The sequence below is a fragment of the Patagioenas fasciata genome, chromosome 16 (assembly GCF_037038585.1).
Source record: "Patagioenas fasciata isolate bPatFas1 chromosome 16, bPatFas1.hap1, whole genome shotgun sequence".
Lineage (NCBI taxonomy): Eukaryota > Metazoa > Chordata > Aves > Columbiformes > Columbidae > Patagioenas > Patagioenas fasciata.
This window is the reverse complement of record NC_092535.1, coordinates 8,682,551-8,700,488: the sequence shown is the minus strand read 5'-3', so window position 1 is coordinate 8,700,488 and position 17,938 is coordinate 8,682,551. Positions and strand designations below refer to the sequence as shown.

General features: G+C 39.6%; 1 protein-coding gene across 9 annotated transcripts in view; it reads left to right on the top strand.

The window, feature by feature from the left end:
* The window catches only part of OSBPL2 (oxysterol binding protein like 2), a 28,964-nt gene extending 11,504 nt beyond the window's left edge, over window positions 1-17,460 (top strand). For all 9 annotated transcript variants that reach the window (XM_065849746.2, XM_065849743.2, XM_065849744.2 and 6 more), the window contains 12 exons: window positions 3,750-3,897; window positions 4,139-4,214; window positions 5,532-5,666; window positions 6,098-6,195; window positions 6,901-7,083; window positions 8,120-8,227; window positions 9,501-9,590; window positions 10,215-10,338; window positions 12,180-12,308; window positions 12,689-12,812; window positions 13,461-13,551; window positions 14,731-17,460. In XM_065849746.2, coding sequence (XP_065705818.1) covers window positions 3,750-3,897; window positions 4,139-4,214; window positions 5,532-5,666; window positions 6,098-6,195; window positions 6,901-7,083; window positions 8,120-8,227; window positions 9,501-9,590; window positions 10,215-10,338; window positions 12,180-12,308; window positions 12,689-12,812; window positions 13,461-13,551; window positions 14,731-14,833 — 1,409 coding nt within the window. In that variant the 3' untranslated portion in view covers window positions 14,834-17,460. The remainder of the gene's footprint in view (window positions 1-3,749; window positions 3,898-4,138; window positions 4,215-5,531; window positions 5,667-6,097; window positions 6,196-6,900; window positions 7,084-8,119; window positions 8,228-9,500; window positions 9,591-10,214; window positions 10,339-12,179; window positions 12,309-12,688; window positions 12,813-13,460; window positions 13,552-14,730) is intronic.
* The last annotated feature ends 478 nt before the right edge of the window (window positions 17,461-17,938 follow it).

Genomic DNA, 17,938 nt, shown 5'->3' with positions numbered 1-17,938 from the left:
TTAGCTCCATGCTGAGATGAAAGCAGCATGTACACCGTACTCTTCACCTCTTCCTCCCCAGGAGTCCCAGGCCCTGGTTCCACAGGGGGAGCTGCAGTGTGTTCCCACAAGCTCAGTGGTGGTGGTGACTGGGGACTGTGGTTTGTGTCCTCCGAGTAGCAAACCAGGCTTAGCAGAGCACTTGAACTGCATGTGAAGTTGTGCTTTAGAATTGTGCAGCGGTCTCAGCGGCAGCACAGGTGGTGTGCTGCCTCCTTTAAGATACTACGAGTTCACTTCTTGAAGAAGCCACAACTTTTCTGTAGTTATTAATTGGTGGCATCCATTTCTAGAATGAGAATCTATCCTAAAGAGACCCCAGGTTTTGTTGTGGTGGGTTTCCTCTCTGCCTGAGAACTTTCCTGCTTCTGACGCCATCCCTGCGACATCCAAAAGATCTACTCATGTGATGGAATTGTGTGGTTGGGAATCATCCTCGTGGCAGATGGTTTGACCCTGACTGGGTGATGATCACACCTGCAAATGTGCAGGACGGACCGAGTTATGCAGGTGAATCACAGCAGTGACGGGTATGGAGTTTCCACGGAGAGAAGTTCCTTTGCATTCAGAAGTTGTTAGCATTGCCAATGAGTTGGACGCTTCATGACTGAGTATTCCCCTTGGGGATGATACCTGTGGTCTCAGCGAGTTCTTGACAGCACAGCAGCTGTTTTTTCTCAAATATAGGAGGTAGTTTTCTATGAGACTGCATCAGATAAAGTGGTCAATCCTTTGAATTTCAGAGTCTTTGAAATTCTGTGTGAGATGGGGAGCGTATAGCTTTTCTCACTTGCCTCTAGCCTATATCACCTTGGGTTTCTTAATCTAATAGCAGATTTTAATTAAGGACCATGTGCTCTCAGTTCCTGCTCTGTCAGAGCTGTATCCTTCATGACTTCTGCCAGATATCTGTTTGCCAAAGTGTTTTGTGAAAGGCTTGCCACAGAACAGGAAAATGTTTGGCAAGTTACCAGGGTAATTTCTTCTTGACAAACATGAATAGTTTAGTTTTTCATTTTTAAATACTAATCTGCATTTCCATGGAAATTTCCTGTTCTGTGCCCGTGAGGTTAATCTGACCTGGTGTATTTGTGAGGTTATGGCCCTTCTGTTTCCTATTGTTTGGCTGGTGTTCACTGAAAACCGGTTTTCACTTGGGGAGGAGGAAGTGAGGGATCTGCTGCCAAATTTAGGAATTTTCATAATGTCTGGATCAAACTGTCAGTGGTTTCTGCCATAATGTTGAAGTATTGTAGGTCTTGCGACAGACACAGCCTGCCTGTGGGAGCAGCGTGAAACGGCCCCGTGTTGTGACGCTGGATCATCTTGAAAACTGGAGAATGGCAATTTCTGAGAAAGAAAAAAATCCCTCTCACTTCACGTGCTGTCTACACTTCCAACATATTTATCCCTATTCCTTCGGCCTGAAGGTTCTCAGTACTATGCTACTTTAATTCCCCTTCTGTCTGGAGTGACGAGGCTTAATTAGTATTAAGGAAGCTGGTGACTGTGTGAGGGGCGGTCGGTCGCGTGTGGAGCTGTGTGACTCGGGGACGGGCTCTGCTCCCTCGCAGGTGGATGAGCAGCGTAGGCTGAGGGGACTTGTTCCATTTGCAGGATGTGGAAGAAGAAGGCCAAGAAAACTAGAGTTGCTGGCAAGTCACTTTTCTTTAAGCTCTTGAAATAGGCTAATGTTGGCACCCAACTTGAGAATTTGACTTGGGAAATGTAAGACTTTTAAAAAGCTTTTGTTTTATTCTGGCACACATAAGTTGGGATTTTGATTAAGCTATTTTTTGACATTTGATTTCTGTGTGTGTGGTCCCCTATCCCCCTTTTAAATCCCCATTTTTATCCTCACTCCCAGTGGCTCTTCACTATAAAAACTGTCCTATATGTAGAACTTATCTACTCTGTTTTGAAGTTCAAGGCTTTAATGGCAGCTGGAAAAAGACTCTTTTTCTAACTTAGAAAAACAACCAACCAGTATTTCAGTAAAACTCTTTTTGTGCTGGATCAGTACTTCTCTGGATAGTTTTTCACAGAACTGTAATACTTAGATCTTCATTGGGAAACAGCTTTTAAAACTTTCTCAATGGGCTTGTAGTAGTCAAGAGAGCTGATAGTTAAGGTTGAAAGAGTAGTTGAAAGCCTAGTGATTATCTAGCTGTGTACCTAGTTGTCTGGGTTTTGTTTGGCTTGTTTTTTTTAAGTAATTAGATGGATACGTACTCTAATAAAGCAGACTTTACACTTTGCACATATCTTATCTTTCTGGAGCAGGGCTTTAATTTTTGTTGTTTGTAAGCAAGACACTTGTTTGAATTGGCATTTATTTACTTGCCAGTTCTGTATTGTTTTCCATAAATAATACATACACCTGAATCTAAATTCCCTTCGTGCTGTACAGGAACAGAGGAAAACAATTCTGAATTGTGAAGAAATGGAAAGATTAGTGTGGATAAAAACAACGGACATTTGATAGGGTTTGCATGGTTTCAGGTACAATGTAAAGATTGTAATTCCAGTAACAATTTTCATAACTATTCCCCTGAAAACCGGTTGACTATGCCTGTTATGAAGCTTTACTTTTATGTTTAGATGTGATTATTTCATTGAAGTGCCTGTTAAATGTGATGCTGTTCCTTACGTTGTGTGTGCTCGATCTGCTTTCTGAGTGAGGGCACATGTACCGAAACCTTCATCAGTCAAACTATTATAAGAGTGATTTTGTTATGCCCTACAGTACTTGTCTTTTCCCTCTCTTTGTACTGTAACAGGTTCCAAAAAAACCTAATATGTGGTTAGGAATACCATTTTAAAATCATAAATATATTTTTTTGTGGGTTGACTAAAGACAGGCATGTGTTTGTGTTTGGTTTGGTTTTTTTAAGACAGGTGTTCCAGGGTAGTCTTAATGACCTGAATATATGTGTGTATATATATATATATATATGTATGTATGTATATATATGACTATCATACTTTCCAATTAAGTACTAAGACTGCTAAGGTGTGGTCATTGCTGTATAATTACATGCTTGTGACATCAGAATGTAGGAGACAGTTTAATACATGACATCACCCATGACACCTGCTGTTTACCAAATAAGATCACACTGGTGGAACTTCCTTGTGTGGTTTTGAATGTCATTGTCGTGGTCTTCATCCCTGAAAGAAATGCGCCTTTTTGTTTTGAATGTATGCCTGGCATGAATTGCTCTATTAAAGTAAGAGCGCCCTATTGGAGGTGTTTGCTGCTGGATTGTGAAATGGCTATTTTATTTCATTTTTATTTTATTTATTTATTTTTCTCCTTGCCTTTTAGCAGTGTAAATCAGCTGAGCTAAATTTTCTTAAGGTCTTTGAGAAAAACTATATAACTGACCAAAATTGCTGTGATCACACTGCAGCTCTTCAGAAGAGACAATACAACCAATCTGATTAGCGGCTACTGAAGAATTTGTAAGATTCTAAATTGGTTTTGTATTCAGCTGTGTGAAAAATTAGTTGAGAATGCCTGATTCTAGTGCAATACTTGACTCTAAATACTCTTGGAAATTAGATCACTTAATAAAGGGTTTTCACTCTGATATTCTTTAAAATAATTTGCTATAAGTGTACTTGTGCTGTGAGTTACTGCGTGTGAGTGGCACTTTGTGGCATAATAAGGTTCCCAACAAAACCATTGCCTTGTGGTTTTGCTACAGGCTTTGATTCCGACAATTCTTCAGGAGACTTTTCAGAAGCAAATCATAAAGTTGCAGAAATGCTTGATCTAGATCCACACCAAAGCAATAGGACCGGAAAGCACAATGGAGAGACAGAGATTCAAGAAAATGGAATTAAGCGACACAGGTAAGCACATAATGCTACATAATAAATGAGCAGCGAGTACGTGCCGGCCCGTTATCTTTTGGGGCATTGCTCTTCTCATCTGAAGAGGCTGTTTCTCTGGAACTGAAAAGACATTTCTCTGCTTCCTATGTCAAGTCTATGTTAATGTTTTGCTTCCTTTATAAATGCTTCAGTATCTAGCAATGAAAATGTCTTGCTGTTTAAGGCACTGATAACTACAGTTGTTTTTTTCCTGTTGCAGGACATCATTACCTGCCCCGATGTTTTCCAGAAGTGATTTTAGTGTGTGGAGCATATTAAAAAAATGCATTGGACTGGTAAGTTGGCTTGGATGAAAGAAGCTGATGTCAGGTCTCCGAACTTCAGCTGGTTAATTTTATTACTTAAAATTTACAACACAGAATAAAATCTGGTGCATTTTTCATTTTTTGCTGTAGGGAACATAATCTGAAACTGCAGCTCTTTGAATCTGCACGTCTATTTTCTAACAGTACTATTTCCTTATTTGCTCTAGCTGGTGGAGCGTGTGGACTGGCATTTCTAATGCTGTCCTATAAGAACTAGACTAAAGCCATTAAAAATACAGTAAACTATGATTTGATTAACACAATGCTCTCTCCTCTGCTTTTTTATTCTTTACTTAGTAAAGTGGCATTTAGGGCTTTTTTAATATAGTTTTAATTTTTATTTTCGGATTTTGCTGCCTCCATAATTAAAGCAGTTTGTGCCCAAAAAGATGGTGATGCTTTCATCTGATCAAAGCGATAGAAGAGTTTGGGATCCATTAGAGTTTCTTAGAGAGCCCAGTGTAGGCTTGGAATATGAATTGTGTGATGTAATTGGGTCACAAGATTTATTCTTGGACTCAAGAAGTTAGGGGTAACTTTTTTCCCTCTACTGGACAAGGTGAGGAAGATGTTGCATTGCTTAATTTGGTGGCATTCTGCTCTCCACTAAGTTGTAAGCATTTATATGATGCTTTAGTGCTCAGTCATGAGTGCAGCTTTTTAATTAAGCAGCCAGATTTGCTTGGATATAGCAGGAGTCCGGGGGAATTGGAAATCTTTGCGTGAACTTTGTCTGTCTTGTATCCACATGCAAAATGAGAAACATTCTGACGCAAATAACAGCTTGCTTAAATAAAGCCACTAAAATTTGTTAAAGCAATTCAAATCCTATTCTTTATGTAACCGCTCCTTTTAAAAAATAATTTGTGGTTACTGCAGTAAAGTAGTTACATTTTATGCAAATAGGTATGTGAGGATTTCAAAAGAATGTGTGGTACTAAAATATCAGTAATGAAGTGGTTGGCACGTTATTGCTGCTATCTGTGGAAGTTTTAATCTCTTGTGATTCACGTAGACCGAAGAATAGAAGGTAACATTTTTCTGGAATTCACTAGCTTGGCTGGTTCCGTTTTTGAAGTTGTTTATTTTTTCCGATTGCTGGTCAGGTTCTGCAGCACTTCCAGCCCCTTCCAGCTGTAGCATTTGCAGGTCTACTATAGACTTGCCAAATGGTTTTGAAGAATGCTGCAAGTAAACTAACACACAGCTTATTTTCCAAAATCTTCTTGTTGTCAGTTGTTACCTTGGTGGTGTGTCTGAGAAATGTCTTATCCTTTTGTTACCCAGGAGCTGTCCAAGATTACAATGCCTATTGTCTTCAACGAGCCATTGAGTTTCCTTCAACGGATAACAGAATATATGGAACATATATACCTCATTAATAAGGCTTGTAGTCATGCGGACCCACTGGAAAGAATGCAAGTAAGTAACCGTTCCCACCTTCTGCTTGGTTCAGAAGTCTTTCCTCTCCCAAAATCTTTCATTTTAAGACAGTTTCTCACTTGAGTGTGTGTATTTCTCTGGGACTATCAGAAGAATGCCCATATTTTTGTCAAAATAGGGGAAAGGTAGGAAAAAAGTCTGTCCTTTTAGAGGTAGGGTGAGAAGCATGGAGCAGAGTCTAACCTGACAAAACTTACTGTAGAAGAGAATTCCTTTTGGAAACTGAATTCCCAAGTGCTTACGTTTCCTCACTTATATATCACTTATCGTATGGCTTACAAATATTTTGGCCTTAAGCAATGTATACTGCTTTCTTTTTGGAAGAATAGTAAAATACTGTCATGTGCAACAAATATATTAGAGTTTTAATGTACTGTTCTCATAACAATCTGTTCTTAATCCACTTATAGGCTGTGGCTGCTTTTGCAGTTTCTGCTGTAGCTTCTCAGTGGGAGAGAACTGGCAAGCCATTTAACCCGCTGTTAGGAGAAACCTATGAATTAACCAGGTAATAATTACTTTAAACTGGTAGCTGGGGCTATTTGTGTTCTTGAGTTAGCAGGCTCTCATACTAGCTTGGTTATTTTTTTCAGTGAAATATATCAAAATCTACCAAAATATATTTCTGAGTATAGCTAAAATTCTTTTCCCCAAAATATCTCAAAAATCTTTGAGCAGTTGTTATAAACTCTATTAATTATATTTCTGGGTTTAGGCAGAGTATTCTTTGAATTATGCAGAGAAAAAAATGGTCTGCGTTCTCCCAACAAAGACATTTCCTGACCAGAGACTATTAATTTAAAGAGTGTTTTGCTGGTCCTCTCAGATAGAGGAGTTAGTCAGGACTTCCAGCTTGCTCAAGTAAGTGGGTGATACGTATGCAGTGGAGAAAAGAGTTTTCAGTCAGACCTTTGCTGCCCGAAGAGTTTCAGTATTTTCAAGAGTTATTTCAGAGACAGATGCCTTTCTGGGCGGAAGGTCATGGAGGTGTTGGAAGGTGGGTTGGTTTGGGATATGAAGAGAAGGGGTTCAGAGTACAATTTATTTCATTCCATTAATTGAAAGTGTGTCAGGGGACTAAAAAGGAAGGGTCTCATCTTCAGTTTAATCTAAAGATCCTTCAAACTTTTTAAAAGTATCAAGTAACTCTTTTCTCTTGTAATATTTTAAACCCAATATTTACTGTTTGATGCTCTTTTTTTGTTGTTGCTAGGGAGGATTTAGGATTTAGGTTTATATCTGAACAAGTCAGCCACCACCCACCTATTAGTGCATTTTATTCTGAAGGCCTCAATAAGGACTTTATTTTTCATGGATCAATCTATCCCAAACTAAAATTCTGGGGAAAGAGTATAGAAGCGGAGCCTCGGGGAACAATTACTTTGGAGCTTCTGAAGTGAGTATGAGAATGTTTTTTATGTTGATCTCCTTAACATTTACTTGAATAAAAAGACAGATGATTATCACCCTATTGGCTCTTCATAGGCGATTATCTAAAAACCTCTTGCTGCAGAAGTTGTACGTAAACTCTTACAAGTTAATTTTCACTGCTTAATTGCAGGGCTCTGTTTTCTCAGTAAATCTTTGGGAAAAGGATGGAATTGAGTAATAAATTGGATTTTTAAATGTCATGTTTACGAAGCTTGAATACAGTGCTGTCGTGTCCCGTTGGTCTTAATCGACCAACCAACCAAAAAAACCTCAAAACCACATGCACACCCCAAATTGCCCTCAGTGACACTGCAACAAGCCCCATATAGCGATGTGGAAACTTGTGGTGTATTTGTAGAAACCACTGAAGCAGTTTGACTCGTCACACACTCCTCAGGTTCAAAAGCCTTTACCTCCTGGTGTTTGTAAAATGGAAAATTGTTTTAGTGGTTTAGCCTGACCAAGCTTTGAGGAGGAGCGACTTCAGATCAAACCTTTGTCGGCATTGGTGGTGACTAACCTCAAATATTGAGGTTCAGTGCTTTTTTATCACCAAAAAATACTCTCTAGACTATGCTAGAGGTTTACCACAAAGAGCTTTGGGAAGAAGGTTGCAGTGAGGCTGCAGGAGTTGAAGACACTATTAGGTGTGTGTTCGGTGCTTTTGTGTTATGTTTTATTACATACAACTTCAGATGAAAAAAAGAGAATTCCTGGGACTGCGGTTTATGTTGGGCAGGAATTTGTAATCAAAAGCACAGCATCTGTAAAACTTAATATTTCAACTCTGTGAGAAGGAAGAAGAATAAAGCGGTATCACTTTATTAACTTGCACCAGTGTTTAGATACAACACATTGTTGGCTTCTAAAGAAAAGTCTGTTTCTTTTCTGTTTTGAAGTTAACTGCTAAATATTTTGCCCTGTCATGGTCAGAACTGAAAACAGGCTTACATTCCATCTCAAATTCAAGAAAATGATTTATTTCTCTGTTTCCTTTACAGACATAACGAAGCCTACACATGGACAAATCCAACCTGCTGTGTACATAATGTAATTATTGGTAAACTGTGGTTAGAACAATACGGAACGGTAGAAATTGTAAATCACAGGTAATGCTCACGATGGAACCGAGAGCTGACTCGGAGGGGCTGGTACATGGGCACTGTGATACAAAGCAGATAGTTTTGGGTTTTGTCAGACATACAGGGAGCTTGGGTTTGTAAGGCCAAAGTATTTAATGTATTTTTTCTTCTTTCCTGACAAATGCAAATGACCAGGCTTCATGTAATAATAATAATATTAATGAAAAGGCACAGGCTAGATGGCTTATGGGATACAAAGATTTTACATTTGTGAGTTACCCATTCAAATTCAACACTGTTGATAGAGAACAGAACCATTAAACAGAATAACTGTTGGAGGCTTGCAGAGAACCTCCTTCGTTTTGGTAGTGATTTGGCACTCTTTTGAGTTTCGATAACAGAGCACGCCTTAAATTAAGGGTACAGCACAGAAACATGATTGCGGAGGAGGATAATGTGAGCGGATCAATAGCTCTGCCAACTGCCTATATAAAAGCTTTTTACCTCATATAAAAAAGATTGTCTCCTGTAATGATGAGGGAGAGAATTTTGTGAAAACTCTATTACTTCTGTACGTGTTTTTCTGCTAATAAATAGGAGTTTTAATCCAGCAGGGCTGCTGTTTTCATACCTCTCATACTTCTCAAAACTAGAAGTTTTGATACTTCTCGTAGCATAAAATCTACAATCCCACCTCCTGTATTTGCACAAAAGACCCAGGATGGTCTGTGTGCTTGACACAGAAACTTGGCCTCATACCTCATCTCAATGTAAGGAAGGTGATAAAATGTAACGCTGCTTTATGTCTGTAAAATGTTTATGTCAGAATTTTTGCTAGCAATTCAGATGTAACTTTTGAAAGCACTTAACTAGATTTTCCTGTGTAGGTCATTTGTAAAAGTTATTTTTCATTACAATTAGCTGTGAATAGATGCTAATCTGAAATGCAGTGTGTTAATAGTGTGGGTTAAGTCATAACGCAGTTCCTAGTGCTTTTGATAAACTTTAGGTTTACGTGAAACTTGGAAGTATTGGTCATATTTCCAGTTGGCTTTCACAGGCTCACATCTTCATGCTCACATTGATTTCTTTTTTGTCCTTTTTGTGGAATTTTGAAATTTGTGTGCCTTTTTTAATGCCCTGGTCAGATAATAAACCATAGTTAAATAATGATATAACTAACTACGCCCCAGCTAACTGTAACTCTATGCAAAAAACTAAATAAGGCAAAAAAAAAAAGTCAAATTACTAACGTATTTAGGGTCTTACTTCTTTACACATGTATTTATTTCCTTTACAGTACTGGAGATAAATGTGTCCTTAATTTTAAACCGTGTGGCCTGTTTGGGAAAGAGCTTCACCGAGTAGAAGGCTACATTCAGGACAAGAAGTAAGTGATAAAAGCCTCTTGACATCTCTGTTTCCAAGCACCATGGCCCTTCTTTGGCTGGTGTAGTGACCACAACTGATGTGACAACCCGCCTCTGTTCTCTGTGTCAATATTAAACCCCTTGATTCTAGGATGATCATTTTGAGCATTATTAAAAAAACTCTCCAGTCTTTAGAAATAAATGTATCCGGGGAGAATGCAGAGCGTTCGCAACCGATTTCACTGTTGTACGGTCACCATTGTGGTCTTCAGTTTAAAATAATGAAAATATGGTAATTGGAAATTTTTAATCAAACCCAAATCTGTTTCATGATTCTGAGTCTGAGTCTCTGTATTGAAAACCATTGGCTTTGTTGCACCCATGTTTGTTTTAGCAGTGGCAAAAGCACATGGCTAAGTCATGAGGATGTGTTGTGCAGGACCGAATGCCAGAAAGAATGGAATAAGCTGAAGCCTTTTATTTGCATTATCAAATATCTGGCTTCTAAGGAATCTGCAAAGAAAAATAAAATATTAAGCAACGAAGTAGGAAGACGAGTGTTTAATATAGATGAGAATCTTCATGACTTGACTTGACTTTTGCTTCTTAGAAAGCCTTCTAATTCTCCTTTGCTTTCTCCGCAGCAGAAAGAAGCTGTGCGTGATCTATGGCAAGTGGACGGAATGTTTGTGGTGCACCGATCCCACTACGTACGAGACTTACAAAAAGAATGAAAAGAGAGGTGGTGAGCAGAAGAAATTGAAGCCGGTAAGGCTGAGGATTCTGTAGGGAGAACAAGATACTGAAATACAAGAAATAAAAGGAAAATATCTTTTTTACGTAAACGGTCAGGTGGTGGTGAATGGAGGGTAAAAACAGTGTGTCTTTTGGTGAGGGTCAGATGCTGCTGGTATTGGAGAGAGCTCATAGGAACGGTGTTTGCTAGAGGCTTGTCAAAGAAAAGTCATAAAATATCAACCCCCAAACTGATGTTGTCCAGTCTTTGAATGAGAAAAGTGGCTTTGCTGCCAACTCCAGCTGTAAGAATACTAGAATTTGAGCATTAAAAAAAATCAAACAAACTTCTTTTTTTTAAGTCAGTTTTGCTTTTTGCTGATGCAGCCTTCAGAATTTGATGTAGACGGCCTAGACAACAAAGGGGTTTGAAATCATGCAGGGTTTTTTTCATCCCATGCAAAATGTTGTCAGGTATGTTACCACCAAAGCCTCAGTCTCACATGGAAAATGCAGAATGTTGCATGATGCAGCAGAGGACTCTTGGGTTTCCTGAGATCAACAGGGTCTTGCAGACCCTGGTTGCTCTTTGAAAATGAAAATAAGTTAAACAGAAGCTAATCACCCTTAAGAAGTTCAAACTTTTTATTTAAAAAGTGTTAACATCAGGAGAATCTAGAGCAAGAACAAGCCTTGCTTTTGGCTCTGGATTCAGTCACGGTCCAGGCTTATATTTTGACTTTTTTTTTTTAAATAATAAGGTTCTGTTCAACTTATGAAAATCAACTCTTTCTTTCCTTCCTTCCTTCCTGTTGAATCTATATTTAGATGGGGAACTAACAGTAAACCAGATGTTGACATGGAAAGTAGCCTAAAAGAGTCTTTTTAAATCATGAATACTCAAACCAAGTGATTGAAATTAGACTCTCAACCATATGGAGCTGTTTTCTAGTGTATAAAACAGGCCCTGTTTAACTTAATAGGGTATTTTTGAATAAAGTCAATGGGCCGTGTCAGAGGGGGCGGAAAGAAAATAGGAAGGGGGTGGGAGTGAAGATACTGTCACTCTAGGATGTTATTGCCTCAAACTTCCCTTCTGGCTGTTGTGGTTTTAAATGGTTTCTCATGGTGAAATCCTCTGAAATTCCACAGTGCCTGTGTGCCACAAGAGCCGGATTCTCTCAGATTCTGAGAGTGGCTTCTAGGAGAATACTGCATTTCATTTTATATATTCATTGTAACAGCGCATCTGGTAACAAAGGAACTTGGAAGGAAAAGCACTGTATTTATACACTGAAGTCCACGGTCTTCACAGTGAGAAAACTGGCAGTGATAATAGTTATTGGAATCTGGAGCATAGGAAATCAGACTGAAACAAGGGCAGATCTGTTCTTTACTTGCACATCCAAATACTTTGCAAATGATGACGCAATATCCAAAAGCAGGAATGACCTATTTATCTTTCTCAGGCCATTATGAGAACTGGTTTAAATCGCTCTCTTGGCTCATTTTAACCCGAAGAAGTAATAGTCGTGTTAGGTGAAGTTAAACTATGGCGTGGGATAGCAGGGAAGCTAGGGAAAAGACTTCTGAAAGACATTAATTTACTGTTGTTAATCTTTTTTAAACAGACATTGAAGTTGTACCTAGGTGGTGGGGAACTATTCAGATATATCAGGAGCAAGGCATTACGATAAAAAAAGAGAGGAACAGCATACAGAGTAAGGAAAAGCAAATGTGAGAGGTGAGGCAGAAGTACAGGAGAGTGTTTAATATCTCAAATTTGAACAGATTCTTCAGGAGTCACTGTAGATCTCTAGATGAAACTGTCCAATTTCCCTTTGTTCCCCTGCCAAATGTTATCTCTGTTTCAGAGTGAAGATGTTATTAAATCTGAAAATGATGAGGCTGATGATATGCCAGAGGTTCAAGACACGGTGCAGTTCATACCAGGCAGTAAATTGCTTTGGAGAATAAACTGTCGGCCACCAAACTCATCACAGGTAACTGTTTCCATCAGTCTGTGCATCACTAGTGATTTATCCATGGGAATGTGAGTCATGTTCAGGGGAGAACTTGTGCCTGTCCTTAGTGTGCTGGTTGTCAGGCTCTGGCAGTTCTTCTCCATATAAATATAGAAGAAAATCTGTCTTGATCCTCTGAAGTGGAGACTGATTGAAAAAGCTGTAATTTCCATCCCCTCTTGCCCTTCCTCATCCCTCCCCTCCAACAAAACCTGTAGTTTTACATGACCCCAGCCTTGCTTTCAGGGCAGCCAGGGGGAGGAGGTTTGTCTCAGTAACTTCTCTTGGAAGTTCTGTTGCATCTGTTTGGTGTGGGTGACTTGGTGCCAAAATAACCCGTGTGTTCTCTTGCTTTGAAGATGTACAATTTCACCAGTTTTGCTGTGAGTCTCAATGAGTTGGAAAAGGGCATGGAAGCAATATTGGCTCCCACCGACTGCCGGCTGCGGCCGGATATCAGAAACATGGAGAACGGCAACATGGGTGAGTGTTTGGAGGAAATATTTTCACATTGGTAAGTTTTGAGAGGGATGATTGAGGGAGGTTGGTTGATACAGGAGCATTGTCTTCAGTTTCTCATTCCCACAGCAGCCTTAAATCTTTTAATCCCATGTCAATGAATACGCTTTAGAACAATGGACGATGGTCTGTTTTCTCCCAGAAAAGGCTGGGAGAGCAAACGTGTCCAAGGCGGATCCCAGGTTCCTGTGCTATGGTGTATTTGCGTGTTTGTGAACCTGGGGGGAGCTGGCAGACACATTCTCTTGCTCTGGAGTTTGTCTGGAAAGGCATGTGGGCAGCAGACGTGCTCTGCGCCTCTGGCGTTTGGCAGAAAAAACACATGGCCCAACAGTGAAAAAAAAATCACTCTATTATGCCTAATCTAAATTCTTTCCTGCTGTCTTGGTGCAGTGTTTCTGATAGATAAACCACCAAAATTTCAGTTTCAACTGTAGTGGCAAATTTTCTGAAATGACAATTTTATGTGGCCTGAGATTTTCACTGTTCGGTGAGATTGTGTACAGCAAATGCTTTCTTTTGCTTCAATGAGCTATTACTTATTTCTCTGCAGTGTGTGTTCTGCATTTTTTATTTTGCTAAGAAACCAATTTCTCTTCAAATGTTTTTTAGATGTGGCTAGTAAAGAAAAGGAGAGACTAGAAGAGAAACAACGAGCCGCTCGCAAGGAGCGTGCAAAGGATGAAGTGGAGTGGCACACACGGTAAGGGGGAAGCAAGCTGGATGTTTGTTTAATGTTTGGAATGGTTCCATATGCTGCTTGAAATGGTTTTATTCAGGACAGCGTGTGTTTGATTTCCTGCATGACAGCACAATTTGTTGTGACACTTAAAGCATTTGCTGGGTCAACAATTAAATAATGTAGCTGGAAGCCAAAATTGCTGATAACTTTGTCCCAGAGAAATTATGTAATAATAAATGGTGGAACCTGCCATAATTAACTACTGGGGTTATGCTGGTTTTTTTGTTTTGTTTTGTTTTTTAAAACCTTTTTTGGTTAGAATGAATAAAATGTTCAGTCTCATCTCTCCTATAACCAATTCCTGTCTGGTTTTCAGCAGTTGAGTAAGGCATTTTGGCCCTCTAGGGCCTTTTATTTTTCACACTCTTAGAACTTCTTGGCTTAGATACTTCAGAAATTGCTTTTTTGATTGCATATTCAGGTGACTTCTCAGTCACAAAATGCATCGCGGAGCAATGTGTGATTTGGCTCCCGCTCCTGCCGGTGCTTTTCCCAGCTGCGCAGCGGAGCGTGTGCTCAGGCTGGCTCTGCAGGTGCCTCCTCGCAGGCAGGAACTCGGGGATGCTCCCGTGATCTCATGAAATTCAGAAGAGAAAAGCGTCTCTTCCCAAAGCCTGGAGGAACAGCTACAGATTAATTCCAGTTAATGCTTTTGAAAATCTTTTCCAGACAATATAAAATTGTTTTCAGTCAGCGTGGCTGAGGAGTGAGTGCCTGATCTGTGCAAAGTACAGCTCCGCGGAACAACACTGTTCTCTTTTTGGACAGGTTTACAGAAAGGATTGTGCAACCGATTTGGCATTCTTTTAAAGTAAAAATTAAGATATATGATCTAGAGTATCTGTTATTTTTATTTGGAATGAGGCAGCAATTTAAAAATCCATTTCATACTCCTTGACTTCATGTGATTTTTCTTTTAAAGATCCTTTCGGGTGGTGATAATTATGTAGGAAACTTAATGCCTTATTTTTCACATTCAGAATATTTCCTAAGGATTTTTTTTCTGGTAAGAAATACCAGTGTGTTTTTTTATTATACAATGTTTTGTGAAAGAAGCAAAGTTGGGGTTTTTTTCCCCTATTAATAACTATTCACTCTGTTTGCTTTTGTCTTATTGTTTCTTTCCTTTTCCTTTTCCAGGTGGTTTCATCAGGGCACTAACCCGTACACTGGGACTTCAGATTGGCTGTACTCAGGTGGCTATTTCGATAGAAATTTCTCAGACTGTCCTGACATATACTGAAATTACCGAACCAATCGCTCATCTCATCTGGACATCTAGTTCCTAGATTTCATTCCAAGCCAGTTACTCTGGTTTTGTTGATAGCAAAAACCAGCTTTTCTAAGTAAATTTTAACAAAAATTCCATCAGTCAACAATCAAGGATTTAATTATCACTAATGTTGGATTGCCAAATATTTAAATACTGTTGCATTCTTTCCATAAAGCTGCACCCGAAATCGTCATGTTTTCACTAATTTTCAAAGGGACCTTTAGTTCTTCATTTTTTTTTAAATTGTTTTTCCCCCTAGTTTCTTTGTCAGGAAGATACGCAGTATCTGGTAGAGCACATAATATCCTTGAAAACTACGTAACTTAAAAAAAATAGAGATAATATCCTGTTACTTAGTACAATAGCGAAGAATCTGAAGTTTATTTGGAACTCGGAGCAGGGATGAAAAGCTGATGCGGTACCTCCAGGATCTGGTACTGTGGATACTCCCCGTGAAGCGCCGAACTTCCACAGAATGTAGCACTACGTGGGGACCGGAGCTTCCGGCCCCGCTCTCAGTAATTCAATAATTCAGAGACTTGGGGAACCCAAACCCAACCTGAGCTTCTCAAACCGTCGTCGTCTGTTACAGAGTCTTCACAACGTTTGGACACTGTGAGCATCAAACTATAAACCTGTGATAAAATTATGTAGAGCATACGTTAGGAGGAGGGAAGGGTGCATTAAAAATGTGCTTTTTCTGAAGTCAAATGCTGTTCTTAAAATACGAGAAGCTTCTGGAAGCAATTGTAGGAATGTAGAGGTGGTTACAATGTAAAATATCTTGCTTGCTACCACTTGGAGGCTTAAATCTTCTGCACTACCTTTGGCAGCTTTGGCACTGTGTACGCTCCTAGACTAAACTTTTATTTGGAAGCACTTTGGTATATAAATCCTCACAGGTTCAGATTTTGGGCAAGTTTTGGTTTGCATGTTTTTCATTCTTAGGTCATGTCTGTTTTGTATGTTGTGAAAAAGCTGAATCAATTTAAAGCTTTGGCAGCGTTATACCTATTCCAAGTTTTCTGTGAGCACGTGATGTCTAAATGTGGGATTTATATTTTTTATTTTGTTCCATACTGAACCATCTAAACCACATAATAGTGGAAATAATCAGTTACTGAATTGATGCATAAATTTTCCTTCAAGTGATATACTTGATGGGAGTAGGGGGGAAGAGAGGCTTGAAAAACTAGGTCCAGTAATTAAAACTAATCCTAACGTTGCTGCTTCTTTCATGAAAGTTTTTATTGAGTAACCAGGCAAAAATGGAGAGTGGCTGCACTGCTGTTTAGAGTAATTCAGAAATTGCTGGTGTTAAGCACCAGCGAATTGAGGAATTCATGGAAGAACTGATGTCCAAACACAGCGGTGGTTTCATCCAAAGAGTAGATTCCTGAAGCGCTTCTCTCCCAGAGACAGGATTAAAAAGCAAAAGAAAATTAATGTACTCACAGAGGAACATTTTTGTATCAAATCATGCATCTAATGATTGGATTAACTATACGTTTTTAGGAGATTTAGTTGTTGTCCTCATCTGAAAAAACAAAGAGAAGCTGTAAAAAATGAAGGCGACAAGTAAGAGCCCGATGTGAAACGTGCTGGTGGCAACTTGACTCTGTTGCCAGGAGCGGTTGTTGTGTGGGGTGACCGCGAAGTCTTGGGGACTGCGGGGCAGAGAATGGATTGGATTTGTTCTGAGTGCACAAACACTCGGCTTTTAAACAGATGTTGCTGGTCCACGTGGGACAGCGAAAAAATACGTTTTATAAAGCCCTCTTGAACTTGAGTGACTGTGCTGGGCACTGGAACCCCCTTCTGAAAGTTGCTGCAAGCAGCGCAGGGAACCCTTTGGGTGAGGGTTGAAAGGATTTGTGTATTAAGCCAATTTAACATCTCATGGAAGTTTAAAACTTGCTTAAACTAAATGATATGTTTTTAAAACAATAGATGTAAGCAGAAATTGCCTGAGTGGAAAAACTGTAAATTGCTAAAGAAATATTCTGTTTATAAGAAGTACACAGCTTAGCATCCCTCTTGTCTAAGTTATGATTTAAATTCCAAGACCTAAACCCTTTTCATTAAGTGGAGGCATGAAAAAAAATGGTAACAATGCATTTAATCTGAACTTCAGTATAGACCCTTCTTGGGATTTAAAAAGAAACTGGGAAGATTTCTGGCAGAACGCTTCATTAGTTATGTCTTTACCCCCTTCTCTGCTTCCTTTAGTGTGAAGTTTTTAGTAAAATTTCATATTTGATCCATTTTTTTTTAAAATTTATTGTTCTTCATTGCCAACACGTACAAAACACTTTTCCCTCTGCACCGACACGTCTGTGCTTGACCAGCCAGGGACCCTTAATGCCGCGTTTCGATTGCTCTGAAAGTGAAACAGTTTTATTTTCAATGCAGATCTCGCCTCAGTAGTTTACGTGTCAAAACGTTAATAACTTTGCACCTTTTAAAAGAATGTCACTTTTATAACTTGATTAAACACTGTATATAAGAGAACTGTGTTAGTATATGTTAATACAGCTATGTAGAGAAACCATCTAGAAAGAAATTATAATAAATACTTAAAACCTTCTGGGCCTCTAGACGGTGACAAAGAGATTTTTGTCAGTGAGACTTTGCGGGGCTGGCGTCAGTGGGGCAGAGGGCAGCTGGGTTTATATGGTTTATTTTCATTCTGACACATTTTAGACAAATGATGATTTAAATCAGAGCTTTGCACACCCCAGCCCGCCATTGTGGCTTATTTTGTTCAGTGGCAGCCGCTTCCCTGTGGTGTGTGGGCCCTGAGACGTGTTGGGGTGATGGTGGGGGACCCTGAGAGTGGGGACAGGTGGTGACGGGGGGAGAGGTGGGCGGGGGGGTCTGAGGGGACAGGGCAGGGATGTGGCTGCGGGGGCTCCTGTGGCTGTTGGGTGGCAGCTGGAGCGGGGTTGCTGAAAAATGCAAGTGAAAAATTAACTTTTTAGCCACTGTCTGCGTGTGCCTTTGTCTTTGAGGTGATGTCGCGTTGTCAGGTGGGAGCAGGTTGTTCAGACATGAGGCGTTTATGTAATTATCAGA